This window comes from Sycon ciliatum, chromosome 2 (genome assembly GCF_964019385.1).
Source record: "Sycon ciliatum chromosome 2, ocSycCili1.1, whole genome shotgun sequence".
NCBI classification, from domain to species: domain Eukaryota; kingdom Metazoa; phylum Porifera; class Calcarea; order Leucosolenida; family Sycettidae; genus Sycon; species Sycon ciliatum.
Genome location: NC_088644.1, coordinates 39,452,849 through 39,466,277, shown reverse-complemented (window position 1 = coordinate 39,466,277; position 13,429 = coordinate 39,452,849). Strand labels below are relative to the sequence as shown.

General features: G+C 49.0%; 2 protein-coding genes across 2 annotated transcripts in view; both read left to right on the top strand.

Moving 5' to 3' along the window:
• Positions 1-945: 945 nt before the first annotated feature.
• Positions 946-1,941, top strand: LOC135810578 (serine/arginine-rich splicing factor 2-like). Its single transcript, XM_065324071.1, has one exon. The coding sequence runs from the start codon at positions 946-948 to the stop codon at positions 1,939-1,941; it is 996 nt and encodes a 331-aa protein (XP_065180143.1).
• Positions 1,942-6,975: 5,034 nt separating this feature from the next.
• The window catches only part of LOC135810043 (patatin-like phospholipase domain-containing protein 7), a 40,704-nt gene continuing 34,250 nt past the window's right edge, over positions 6,976-13,429 (top strand). The window contains exons 1-3 of the mRNA XM_065323509.1: positions 6,976-7,343; positions 7,449-7,555; positions 9,723-9,811. Coding sequence (XP_065179581.1) covers positions 7,238-7,343; positions 7,449-7,555; positions 9,723-9,811 — 302 coding nt within the window. The 5' untranslated portion in view covers positions 6,976-7,237. The remainder of the gene's footprint in view (positions 7,344-7,448; positions 7,556-9,722; positions 9,812-13,429) is intronic.

Sequence of the window (13,429 nt, the reverse complement as noted above, 5' to 3'; positions counted from 1 at the left end):
TGTAATCGATGTGGGGTTCCCATGAAAGATAAGAGTCAATGAAAATGCCAAGATGCTTATGGCTGGAGACTATGTCTATAGGCTGGGGGAAAGTGGGATGGAGGAGGGGCGGAACATCAGGCTGAGAAGGAAAGAGCATGATTTTAGTTTTAGACAGATTGGGCGATAACCGCCAAGACGACATCCAGGAAATTACTCTTTGAATCCCGTTAGCTAGGTTACAATATTATCAGATCCACTCTGATTTAGCCACATACACGAGTGGCAAGTATTACCCTCACTGGGGGGCAGTGGTAGCTGCAGTTGGATCCGGGACGAATACTCTGATGCCGTCAATCCTTTTTTGCACCTTGTCTTTGCCCACTTACTGAGGTGTGGTGAGCCCATAACTTAAGTGGGATCATTTCCAAGGTGAAAATGGGTCACAGTGAAGTGTGCAGTGTGAAGGTGAATGTGGGTATGGGTGAGTGTGAATGAGGATATGTTTTATTAGGCCTCTGTGTATGTGTGTTTGTGTTTGTGTGTGTGTGTGTGTGTGTTTGTGTGTGTGTGTGTGTTTGTGTTTGTGTGTATAAGTATAGAGAAGGGACTAACAAGTTACTAGACTTAGTCACTAAGTCATTGGAACTTTTAGCACCTGAGCATTCCAAGTTGGAAGGTTGTTTGTTTGCGCCAGGCCTCGTAGATGTGTTGGAGCTAGTTGTCAGGTTGTCCAATGTCCCAGTTATATGATCCTTGTCAGTTTTGTGCCTTGTTGTCGCACTACCTGACTGTATAAGATCTCGTTACCGTAGTAGACTGTCAGTCATAATGATTAACTTATTGGTTCTTTCTCTTCCCGCCTATTGTATTCCACCTCTGAAGGAAAGTAGTTCTGCCTCTATCAGGTATAGACCGGTTGGAAAGTTTTCTTTTTGTCTGAAGTGAGAGTTAGAGCACTGGAAAATGGTGGTCTCCTTCCGAAGCAACAGTGAGCTTCCTGATATCGGAGGAATGTACAGCCTCGGAGTATACAATATCTCTTTTCGCACCACTGCGGCCGACCTCCTGCCTGTGTTTGGCAGATATGGCACGGTCGGTAATATCTACGTGCCGCAATTCCACCAACCATACAGACGGGTTGGCTTTGCATTTGTGCGATACTACTCCCGCTGGTCTGCTGAGGAGGCACTGTATCGCGCAGATGGAAACTTGGTACTTGACGGGCGCCAGCTGAGAGTGAAGAGGCACCCATTTGGTTGGCCCGAGCCGGAGCAGGCACATAGACGCCGTAGTTTCGATTATGCCAGTCATCGCAGTGGTGACACTGGTGGTGGCTCCAGGAGATCTCTGTCTCCATGCCGACAGCGCCACCATGGCCGTAGTTGTAGCAACGACCGGGAGAAGCCCCGGAAATCTCTGTCTCCATGCCGACAGCGCCACCACGGCCGTAGTCGTAGCAACGGCCGGGAGGAGCCCCGGCCCCGTCGACGTCGTGCCAGATCCGGTAGTCACTCACACGCCCCACATACCGGTGATGGACGTGGTGGCAGTGGCCAGAGTAGTGGTATGTCGAAATCGCGATGGCGCTCCCCATACAGCTCACCGGATGCCGCACGCCAAGTGTACTTTCGCTCGCATTCACGCTCGCCGACGCCGGCGACGGGGTCTCGTCACTCACACGCCCCACACGTCGGTGATGGACGTGGTGCTGGCAGTGGTCAGAGTAGTGGTATGTCGAGATCGCGATGCCGCTCCCCATACAGCTCACCGGATTCCGCATGTCAAGTGTACTTTCGCTCGCGTTCACGCTCGCCTACGGGGTCTCGCTGCTCTCCACTTCAGAGCTCTCCGCAAAGATCACCCGGCGGTGCCAGGCAGCGTAGCTACTCACGCTCTCGTTCACTGCTGCGTCTCGCGGAGCAGCCCCTGTTCATAAATGATTATGTACATTATCGGTAGTTGTCACGTTTGTCCTAGTCTCAGTACCATTATTTTCGAGTTGGGTAATATTAATGTTACATGTATGTGATTATGTATGGTAAAAAAAGAAGTAAAAACTCTGACGTTTGAGCGTCTTTCCACTTGTCTAGATCACTGTTCTGTAGAGTCTTGTTGACTAGGCTATAGACCAGCCATCCAGCCCACTTTGCTCCATCTTTTTGTAACATACTCAGTAACTGTCATGATAATAGTGCAGTGGTACAATGTATGTGCAATGGATTTCCATTCAAGAGGTTGCGGGTTCGATTCCCGACGACTATCGTCGCACACGTCTTTCTTCTCTCTAAGAGTCTTAGACTCCTCCTGACTTTTCTTTCATTCTCCTGAGTGTGAGAGTGTAAAAGGGGATTCTCACACACTTCTCTCACCAGGTTACTGGTTGGTTGGTTGGTTTTTATTTCACTTCGCACATTCAAACGGGATGACGACCCAATAAAATGACGGCGAAGGCTTAGCCTAGAAGTGGCTATGGAAGAACATAGTAAAAGCTATGGAAGCATATAGTAAGAGAATAGGATACTAATAACTGCGGGTAAACGGGGGAGAGAGAGAATACGATGTATCTGTGATACTACGTGCGGGTTACTGAACTGCACGGGGAGGGAGAGCAGAGCGATCAGCAGCAACTCGAACTACTCCCTACAGGCGTATGGTACACAAGCATGCTTAAACTCAGGTAGCCGGGTAATTGTGCGGACCTCACCAGGGAGAGCGTTCCACAGCAGAGCACCAGCAACAGAAAATCTCCGCTGACGCATGACCGCGGCGGCTACGGTTTGCCTGGCTTACAGTAGTAGGCCATTTGACTGCTGATGGCGGGTAGGGGTGCCTTGTGCTGGGGTCAGAAGCTGGGCGAGCACAGGGCTGGTGCGGGCGTGGATGCACCGCCAGATGGTGATCAATATTTTCTGCCTGTAGAGCTCGCTGACACGGTACAGGGAGTGAGCAGTGAGCAGCGGTTGCATGGCTGTCCGGGGCGGGTTGCCATCGATACAGCGGATGGCTCTGTTTTGCGTGGTTTGCAGTCGTTTCAGTTGACCCTCTCGCATTGCGGCTGAAAAACAGCAGGAGCCATAAAGCAGGTCGGGCATTATGACCGCCTTCACATACACCTGACGAGAGCGTCTTGATAGGCTTCGGCGTGCCCGCCACAAGGCGCCAATTTTCTTGGCGACCTTGGTGACCACATAGTTTACATGGGTGTCCCAATCTAGGCGATTGTCAAGGTGAACGCCGAGGTAGCGCGCAGAAGACGCTGAGGGGAGGAGACAGTCGCCGCTTTTGACTGTTACTTCCTGTACATGCTGCTGGGGAGAGATAGTCAGAACCTGGCTCTTGGTGGCGTTCAAGATGAGGCCTCGGGACTTCAGCCAACCGGCCAGAGCAGTTGCCGCTGTGGTGAGGGTTCTGGACGCTTCCGCCCCTGAGGCCTGGGAGTCGTACAGGGCTATGTCATCTGCAAATTGTACACTTGGCACAGGCGAGGAAACCAAAGGGACATCGCGTGTGTATATACTGAAGAGGACAGGGCTGAGAACAGAGCCTTGGGGCACTCCGCAGGTGCAAGCCAGCGCAGGGCTGGTTGAAGGCGAGATGAGGATCTGCTGCTTGCGGCCGGACAAGTAGTCGACGAACCAACTAAGGTTACTTAGGTAAACCGTGGCTCACCATGATCAGACGCCTACCAAACTAAACTGGATTCACACACTCGCATAAAGGAAGACTGAAGAGAACAGGGAGACTGAAGGAAGACAGGAAAGAAAATGCCATACCTGGAATCAGCGTTAGTAACCACGGCGGCGGCTGGAGCTACGGCGGAGGGCAAGCCAGGTTTTATCTTCATCTTGGTTGAGCCGGTCACTCAGAGCGGCTAGCTCGGCGTCAGACAAATAACCTCCCTCCTCGTCTTGAATCGAGGTCTTCACATTGTCGATAGCATCGCTTTGCGCGACGTAAAGAGTGATGGTCTAGCCAGGAAGAGTGTTGACGAAAATCTGCATCCCACCACGGAGACGAAGTACCAAATGAAGAGTGGACTCCTGCTGAACGTTGTTGTGGTCACTCAGGGTTCGGCCGTCTGCCAACTGCGTGCCGGCGAAAATCAAACGCTGCTGGTCTTGGGGAATACCCTCCTTGTCTTGGACAGCAGCCTGCATGTCGTCGTCCTCATCAGCTTCGCCATCACCACCGGTAGTAAACATGTAGGTAGCGGGTCGGCGTGCCTGCAGGGTACAACGACGTTACGTACTAGCCTGTTTGACCTTTTTTGGGTGCAGTCCTGTCACTCGAGTTGAACTCGAGTTGAACCTTGGTGTGAAAGTTAGTTGTCGCCTGCTGGCGTGGTGACCAGGTGATTTGGGCACCCAGGAGCACGTGACCGCTTGTTCAACCATGTTCGATTGGGAATAAAGGAGGAACGCTGCATCGCAGCCTTTTCGGACAAAAAACAGTCGACTCAGCGTCCAAAAGACTACAACATATGGGCCAATCGCGGTCATCTGTGCTTTTATAAGAACGAAATGGCACTTTTAGTGACACTTTGCATACGAATCCCCATCTAGTAGGGCGCAGTCACCCAGTTTCGGTGGAAGTGCGCGAGTTCGATTGGGATTCAAGTAGGAAGGGAGCGTCTCAGCTTCCTCGGACCACGACCATTCGACTCAGCACCCCGAAGACTACAACTGGTGTGAGCTTGACTGATCAGGTAGCGGCGTTGCGGTCGCACTCAACACGGGTACGGGCACCTCAAGCAAGGAGGCAGCCAGGTTCTAGTACAATTGGAAGAGCTGGTACTAGGCCCAGACAGATTCTGCTCCGGTCGCCTCGATATTTTGCCGCAAAATGTTGCTGCGAAATCTTCGATATTTTGCCGACCTTGGCACAAGAGACTCGATATTTTGCTCCGGAAAAACGTGTATCATGTCCACTTCCCGTACAATCCCGTACAACGTTTCATAAAAATCGCAGGGTCCGTTTCTCAACACGGGTTTCCACGCACGTGTCCCTGAGTTCTTCCAAAATCATGTCGATCCACAGTGAATCCCAGTGATATTTCGGTGACATGTGATCTCGTCCTGGGCAGTGTATCCTGCTGAACGGGTAAGAAACAAGGAAATCCAAGTATCAGGCATCGATTTTACCCAACATCTCGATATTTTGCTCCGATTTTGCCGGCAATTTCCGCTCTTTCAACTCTTCGATATTTTGCCGAAAGAATTGCCGGCAGGATCTGTCTGGGCCTAGCTGGTACTGTGGGTCACAGACCTTCACTGCTAGCCTACAGTCTCACAGAGGCGGCTGGCGAGATTGCCCAGCGGCAGTGAGTAAGCGGGAGGCGCCTACCTGGAGGCCACATACACAGGCTGAGCGTCGTGCACGGTGCCGGTGCTGCTAACCGAAGGATTTTTAAATTTATAATAAAGCCTCACCGGTCCAAGGCGCAGGACGGCGGTAGCATGGGGCAACCGACATCACCGACACAGCCAAGTACCCATGGTGCATGCAGCCCTTTTGTGTGGGCCCAGATGGCAGGCCAGGAGGTGAGCATGGTGCTGGACACCGACCCCGTGCTGATATCAGTTTGATCCTTAGTACAGTCTGTATCGGCTATAGCGTACCCTTTTGATTTCCGTGATTTTATCACTATAACCGATGCATCACTATATGCGATATGATCGATTTTTTTCGAGCGACACATGAAAGGCAAGGGAATACTTCCAGCATGGCGTTTTGACAAATGAGCATGCTGCATAGTTGACAGTGCCCGCATTTCCATAAAAAATTCTGTTATGTACATGTACATGTGTCACTATCAAAATAAGCAACGTGAAGAAAGTAAAAAAAATAGGGCCTTTGATATTATTGCAACATGTATTTTAAAGTTATCACTATAGCCGATTATAATGTAGTGTGTTATGCATGTTTTGATTCTATGTTGCCATCATAATATCCGATATATCATTACATCCGATAATATTGGTTATAGTGATATTTGTACTGGATAAAATACGTTTTGCTTTTGATATTTCGTACCAATATCACTGTAGCCGATATATTCTTATATCCGGTCACTCTATAGCCGATACAGACTGTATAGGGCACACCTCGACCTCAGAGTCAGAGTCAGTGTCAGTGATCACCAAAAGCAGTCTATCCTGCAGTGTACTAGTAGTAGTATGACATTTGTATTATAACCCAATACTGTACTAGTACTAGTTCAAAACTAGGATTAGATAAACCTTGTGATATCACACATGTTATAATGTTGTTAGATTGACAGCATGAAACGAGGTGGAGGACACTGTGTTCGGAAACAGTGACCTTACTACAACCTTCCGCCGTTGGCAGAGCCCCGGTTACGGTCCGTTGGGACCATTTGAACCATTATGGCCCTATGGGTGTTGAACCCGGTTCTGACCCTCATTATGCTATAACTTATAATAAGGTCACTGTTTCCGAACACACTCCTCCACCTTGTTTCATGCTGTCAATCTAACAACATAGTATGACATTGTACTATCAAGACTCAAGAGTGAGTGCGTTCGATTGCGCACTTGAATCGATTCATGAATGGAACTCACCCACATGAGGTGATCTGAATCAGTGAATGGCTAAATCGAACGCACTACTCTTGGTAGACTTGGTCCACGCTCGTACTCCAGCTAGCTAGCTAGCTACATCACTCATCAGTAGATCTACGTCATGTAGCTGTAGATGTTATGTGTTATTATGTAGGATCTAGGAATGCAGCTTGGCAGACTGTCATCGGGACTCACGATACCTGTCGTGTTTGAAAGGCATGAATATGAACTGCAGCTCAGCTGTGTACCATGTAGATCTACCATGATGTACTGTACAGTGTAGATCTACGATCGGGTGGAGCTGTACAGCACTCAGCAGGTAGACTGTCGTTGAACAAATCGTCCCGGCCGGGTGTTGCTGACCTATGGCTATGTATACCTAATGCATGATGCTCAGTCATTGTTTCCTTCCCAAACGTTTGGATTTAGCCACTTCTGCCGCGAAGTGAATCGTAGTTCAAAGTAGTCTTCAAACTGATCGCTACCGACTCGATGTTGTTGCCCGTAGCGAAGCTCGCTGGAGAGATCGAGAAACGGACGCGTACAACAACGCGTTGTTTGCACGTTGCACGTTGGGTAATGACGTCTTTTATCAGCTGACAACAAGCACTTCGATGATTTGAAGTTGAAAGTTTTCAGCAGCAAGGACTTGTCGTTCTTGTTTGCAGTGAAAGATGTTAGGTCTACTGGACGCTTTCTTGTATTTGGTGGCAGCTGTGGTGTCCTGTGCTGTACTCGGTCTGTTTTTTCGTGGACGCGGGACGCCAAAGCGCGGCGAGGGTAAGTGGAGGAAATTGATTGTGCAATTCCGAATTTGAAATTGCTCCACCTTTATTGTAGAAAACGATGAGCATTTCCTCTTGAACTTGTCCTTGCATTCTGTAGAGAGCAGGGAAAATGCTACGCCCACAGAAGCAAGTCGTGGTCAGAGTAGAGTGAAGCAACGCAGCCAGCAAGTGCTTCAAATCAGTCGTCAAGTATGGAGACGAATGGTACGATTGTAACAAATTAATGCGTTTTATAGATTGACAACAATTGAATTGTTTTCATTGACGCCAATTGAAATGCCAATGGAGCCCAATTGTGTATCATCCACGTACTGGTGTAACTAAAGCAAATTGTTCTGTCATGATGTACTAATCACCATGCACGAACTCCTACATCTCATTTCATGGCGAATATGGCCATGGGGTTAAACAAGCCGCAGACTGGGCACGGCGTTATAATATCTCGTATAATATATATGCCAGGTTTGCCCTGATGATACCGGTATGTGTATAAACCTGTAGGGCGGAATGGGTGATTGCACTGCTTTTAGACCTGCAAACCACCCATTTTGTCCTGCACATTGCACACGAATGACATCACGATGATGTCGTGCACGTGCCTATTTGAACACACAGGTCACGTCAGAACTAGCCTGTGTGTTGGTGAGTGACAACAGGCCCTACAATATTGTCGGTCGCCGAAGAACTGCGGGTCAGCCTCTAGCCTAGACCGTTCCTATTTTCATGTATTACAGTCTATGCACAGTTGAGTCACCGTGTATACATTGGTATGCTGTGCTTGATGAAATTCTAGCTTGGTCGTTCTTCGGCGCCCGGTAGTACTGTAGTAAGATACATGTAACTAAGGCAGCTTCCACTGGCGATTCGCAATACAGCATTGACTATGCAGAGAATTGAGCAGAGCCACGAGCAGCACATCCTGCTCTCAATTCCCTGTAGATTTCAGCCCTGCCAACCTCATCACTCGTCACCATGCGAAAGCAGAGCGCCCGTGCACAACGTACACACAGGGCAATTGTCTCCCATACAACACGCACGCGTTACTTCGTGTTTCAGTCCAAGGCTGTGTTCATTTGGTCGGATCCGGATCCAGATCCCAGACGCACTAGATTCCTCAGAATCAAACTATCTCGTAACGTTTGTACACACTGCTGTCATAACCTTGTTGATGTAGAAAGTAAATACAACTATTAAAAAATGAAAAGTCACAGTATTCAGGGTTTATGCTCGTTGTACTCATCTGCATGGTGCAAAGTTTGTCCATGTGTGTGTGAACTACTTGCACATAGCAAAGATTGTTGCATTTACAAACGTCTTGTTTTGGCAAAAAAAGAATCCGTTGAATCCAGTCGGATCTGCTTCCGCGGGCAAGGTTTCTGGGATCCATATCCGGTAGATCAGGATGCAGATTCGACCAATCGATCGTTTCAAATCCAGTGGATTGTATAGGGATCTGAGTCTTGATTCGACCCAACGATCACTGCCGCGCGCCGGAGATCTACAAGATCATTGAAAAAAACTGTCAGAAAAATCGTAAGCCTTACGACTAGTCGACTCTTCAGTGTTGTACTACTACCTTTGTGCACATTTCATCCATATTTGGGCAATTTACCACCTTTTTCTGGCTCTTTGCCCCCCCCCCTCCCTTTTTTGCTCCACATGCTCCATATATGAACTACTAGTGTCAGTAGATCTAGAGATGTGAATCAGGATATCCTCTCAGTGGTGAAATTTGAGCCAGAATGCAAAGTTGGGTTTTGCCCTGCTGGCATGCTGGACCATCGACAAGTTCCCAACTTCCCATGGCCCACTGCATGCATCACCTGATCACTGTAGATGAGTACGTCCAGTAGCATTCGTACCACTTCCAAAGCGCCAAATATGCACTCTGGGTCGGATGTCACCTTTGACAGCTAGCTGTACATGCACGTCCCTGAATTGTACTCTGGAGTGAGGATAATATCCCCACTAGAAAAATATCATTTTTTTCGTGGAATGGACTCGGATGGAGAGCCAAGGATAAATTTATAGAAAAGAAAAAAGGACCAAGGAACTACTAGGAACATAGAACTGAGAACCTTCCAAGGTGGAGTGCGCATCCAAGATGTGCTAGAGCTGTTAGCCAGTTAGTTGTAGAACGTCAGTACCGTCGATCAATGTCGTGCAATGTTATCGCATGAGCTGATTGTTTAGTAACTGGTGGTGTTAGTGGACATTAAAGCGTAACTTGTAGTTCCTTGGTCCTTTTTCTTTTCTATGTATTTATTCGTGGAAGTTATTGATTCTCGCTTCTTGGCCTGCAAGATCCATGTGCAGTAGTGAAGCAGCATTTTTGCTTGAAAGCGGTTGGCTTTTCTTCTCCTTGTTGCAGCCATCAGCGCAGACATGGCTGTACGGCACGGACATCCCAGGCCGCAAGAGAGTGAAGAAGCGCCAGCACTTCATCAATCTTGCCAAGGCGTAAGTCCAGGGCGCACGATAAGAAATACAAAATGTTTGGACACAATGTCCCGACACTTTTGAAGTCGGACATGGTCGGACAAGTAAAACTTAACTAACAAAGTTCCCGCATGTCACCCAAGTGCACTGCAGTCAACTCAGTCAGTCAGTCACATTTATACCGTTTCTGCATTCGCACGATTAATATGATTGAACTGTTTCAGTTTGACTCTAACTTTTTTAATTATAGCCTATAGGCAAATTATAGGTTAGGGCGCGTTCAGACTACCGTGAACCCCGTCAAACCGTGAATGCCGATAAACCGTGAAGGACATTCACACTACCGATAACAAACTAACGTTACCGTGAAGTTTTCAGCTCTCACCGCGGCACTGACAAGGGATTTTCCCTTTTTTCCCAGCGCGCATGCAGCCTGAGCACTTTTTTACTGCCGGTAAAAGTTTACTGCCGCAGCAGCCGCGGCAGTAAAACTTTCCCACCGGTAACGTGCCAGTAACGTCACGTGATCAAATCACCTTGGTGACTTTCCCAATCGGTCACTTTTTATCGGTAGTCTGAACGCGCCCTAACACTGCAGGCATATAATTTTTATATTATAATGTAATTGTTGCATTCTCAATGTTTGTACAGATCCAGGAGAGTCCCCGGGTAAATTTAAATAGTGACGGCGAGATTGACAGAATGAAACCAAGGCAAGGGAATACTGACAGGGATCAGGGAGCTAAACTACAGTGAACAACTGAGAAGAATGAGTCACACACGGACACACACACTGACACACACACACACGTACGCACACACACACACATACACACACGCACACATACACACACGCACGCACACACACACACCTGGCCTGGTTGGTGTACAGCTGCCAAATGCTTGGCCACGCCGCCCCTGAGACAGGGGAGAGTAGAAGAGAGAGAGCTCGAGAGAAGTCAGCACTGCCACCAGGAAGCCGCTCCGCCACGACGTCGTCCACGATTGCGTACTGTATTGACAGCTACCCTAACGGGTCATGTCGCCCTCCACCCAAGCATGGGTATGATGAAGGACAATGGCAACAAAAACAGCAAGCAGAGAGATAGCAGGAGAAAGACAGCGAAAGTAGCACATCTGGTGTGCGACGTATAGAAAAGAGAGATGACAAGAGATACGCACAAAAAGGAAATAATAATTATTTGAACCTGTATTTTTGCAGTTCCGAAACAATCAACCAGGTGATGGAGTGTGGGCACCCGAAGTCCCACCTGGACTCCACTGGAAGAACATCCCACACAGGGATATCAGCGATAGGCCAAGCGTTGAAAAACAGCCATGAGGACACATCGTCTAGAAGTCCACCGCGCTCGAACTGAAATTGCAGGATCAAACAATTTCCCATGCGTCGTCAGGCAGCGTAACCCTTCTCCCTGCATCACCATCCATCTCCAGCAACCGTCTCCACCCACAGCTCATGCCTCTGCCACCACTGTACTCCGAGCCTAGACGATCCAGCTCCAAAACGACAACATCGATTCTTCTCTCATCAAATTCAAATCTTGAATTTTGAATATTCTCTTGGCGAGCGAAAGCCGTCTCTATCGGGCCAGAGGCGTTCAGCAGAGAGCGAACATTCCAGGAAGCCAGCTGAAGACTCTCTCCCTCCCTCTCCACTCTTCTATGGACAGATTTCTTGTCAGTACCCACTCGCGGGCTCGTCACACCGCGACGAGTGGCAACTCTTGTCAGACGACAAGTGGCAGTATCAATCTCTGCCCTGGACATGACGCCTGAGTTTCCAAGAGTTGTTCTGACACTCTAGCCAACCAGGGTGGCGCTTTCAAGAGCCAGCAAACTTCAGAAAATTGAAGAGCAAAAAAACTCCAAACCGTCCCCCACGAACTCAAGGGACATGCACACACACACACACACACACACACACACACACACACACACACACACACACACACACACACACACACACACACACACACACACACACACACACACACACACACACACACACACACACACACACACACACACACACACACACACACACACACACACACACACACACACACACACACACACACACACACACACACACACACACACACACACACACACACACACACACACACACACACACACACACACACACACACACACACACACACACACACACACACACACACACACACACACACACACACACACACACACACACACACACACACACACACACACACACACACACACACACACACACACACACACACACACACACACACACACACACACACACACACACACACACACACACACACACACACACACACACACACACACACACACACACACACACACACACACACACACACACACACACACACACACACACACACACACACACACACACACACACACACACACACACACACACACACACACACACACACACACACACACACACACACACACACACACACACACACACACACACACACACACACACACACACACACACACACACACACACACACACACACACACACACACACACACACACACACACACACACACACACACACACACACACACACACACACACACACACACACACACACACACACACACACACACACACACACACACACACACACACACACACACACACACACACACACACACACACACACACACACACACTGAGATACTGATCAGGTAGGTTATCCCCCACCGTTAAGCTGCACTGCTAATACCAAAGCAAGTATATGTAGTATAGATGCTGACATCATGCTGAACAGTCCACTGAACTCTTAAGACAAAGCAACAAAGGCATCGCAGTCATCCAGGTCCAGTGGTCTAGTGGTGCATGGCCTGGGTCTGCAGGTTGAGCAGCAGCTGACACCCTGTTGTCCTGCGTTGTCCTCCGGCACTTGTCACTCCACCAGAGACCTACAGCTGTTGCTGGTTGCCATTCGCTCGGGGTTGGCTCCTCAACAGCAATCCGGACCAGGGAGTCAAGTCGGGCCTCAGAAAGACCGCATCGTTGGTGTATCTGGATGTGCTTCAACGTTCAGAAGATCCTCTCAACACGGCCATTCGACATTGGGAGACAGAACAGTAGACGGACCGGGCCAAGGATGCTCTGCCAGCATGTTGTCTGGCTAACGTTGAACAGCTTCCACCAGACAGTGCTGTGGCTGTCCGTCAGGCTGAGGTAGCGTTGTGCATACGCCACCATGCCGTCCCACTCCTCTGAGATGGTTGCCAAGTCAAGCCCAGCATGCTGCAATGGATCCCGGAAGCGCTCACTGAGCCGCTCAACAGCATCGGGTCCAAGCTCTGGATTATCGTACTCCAGCCATACGTTGCCAGAACAGCCGGGCAGCCTGTCAGCAGGTCGGTGTGTTGGTTGGAGATTCTGCTGCTGATGCATGTGATCCCTCTCTGCGAGATCTCCATGGAGCTGGACTCCACTATGGTGAAACCGTTGTTGCAGGACTTCACCTCAACACCTTGGTACAGAGTTGAACTATCATCGGAATCATGCAGCCGGGACTTCACCTTCTTGACTACTGGCAGATCTATGAATGCTGAAGTACTGATGTTCTGAAGCATCTTTACACT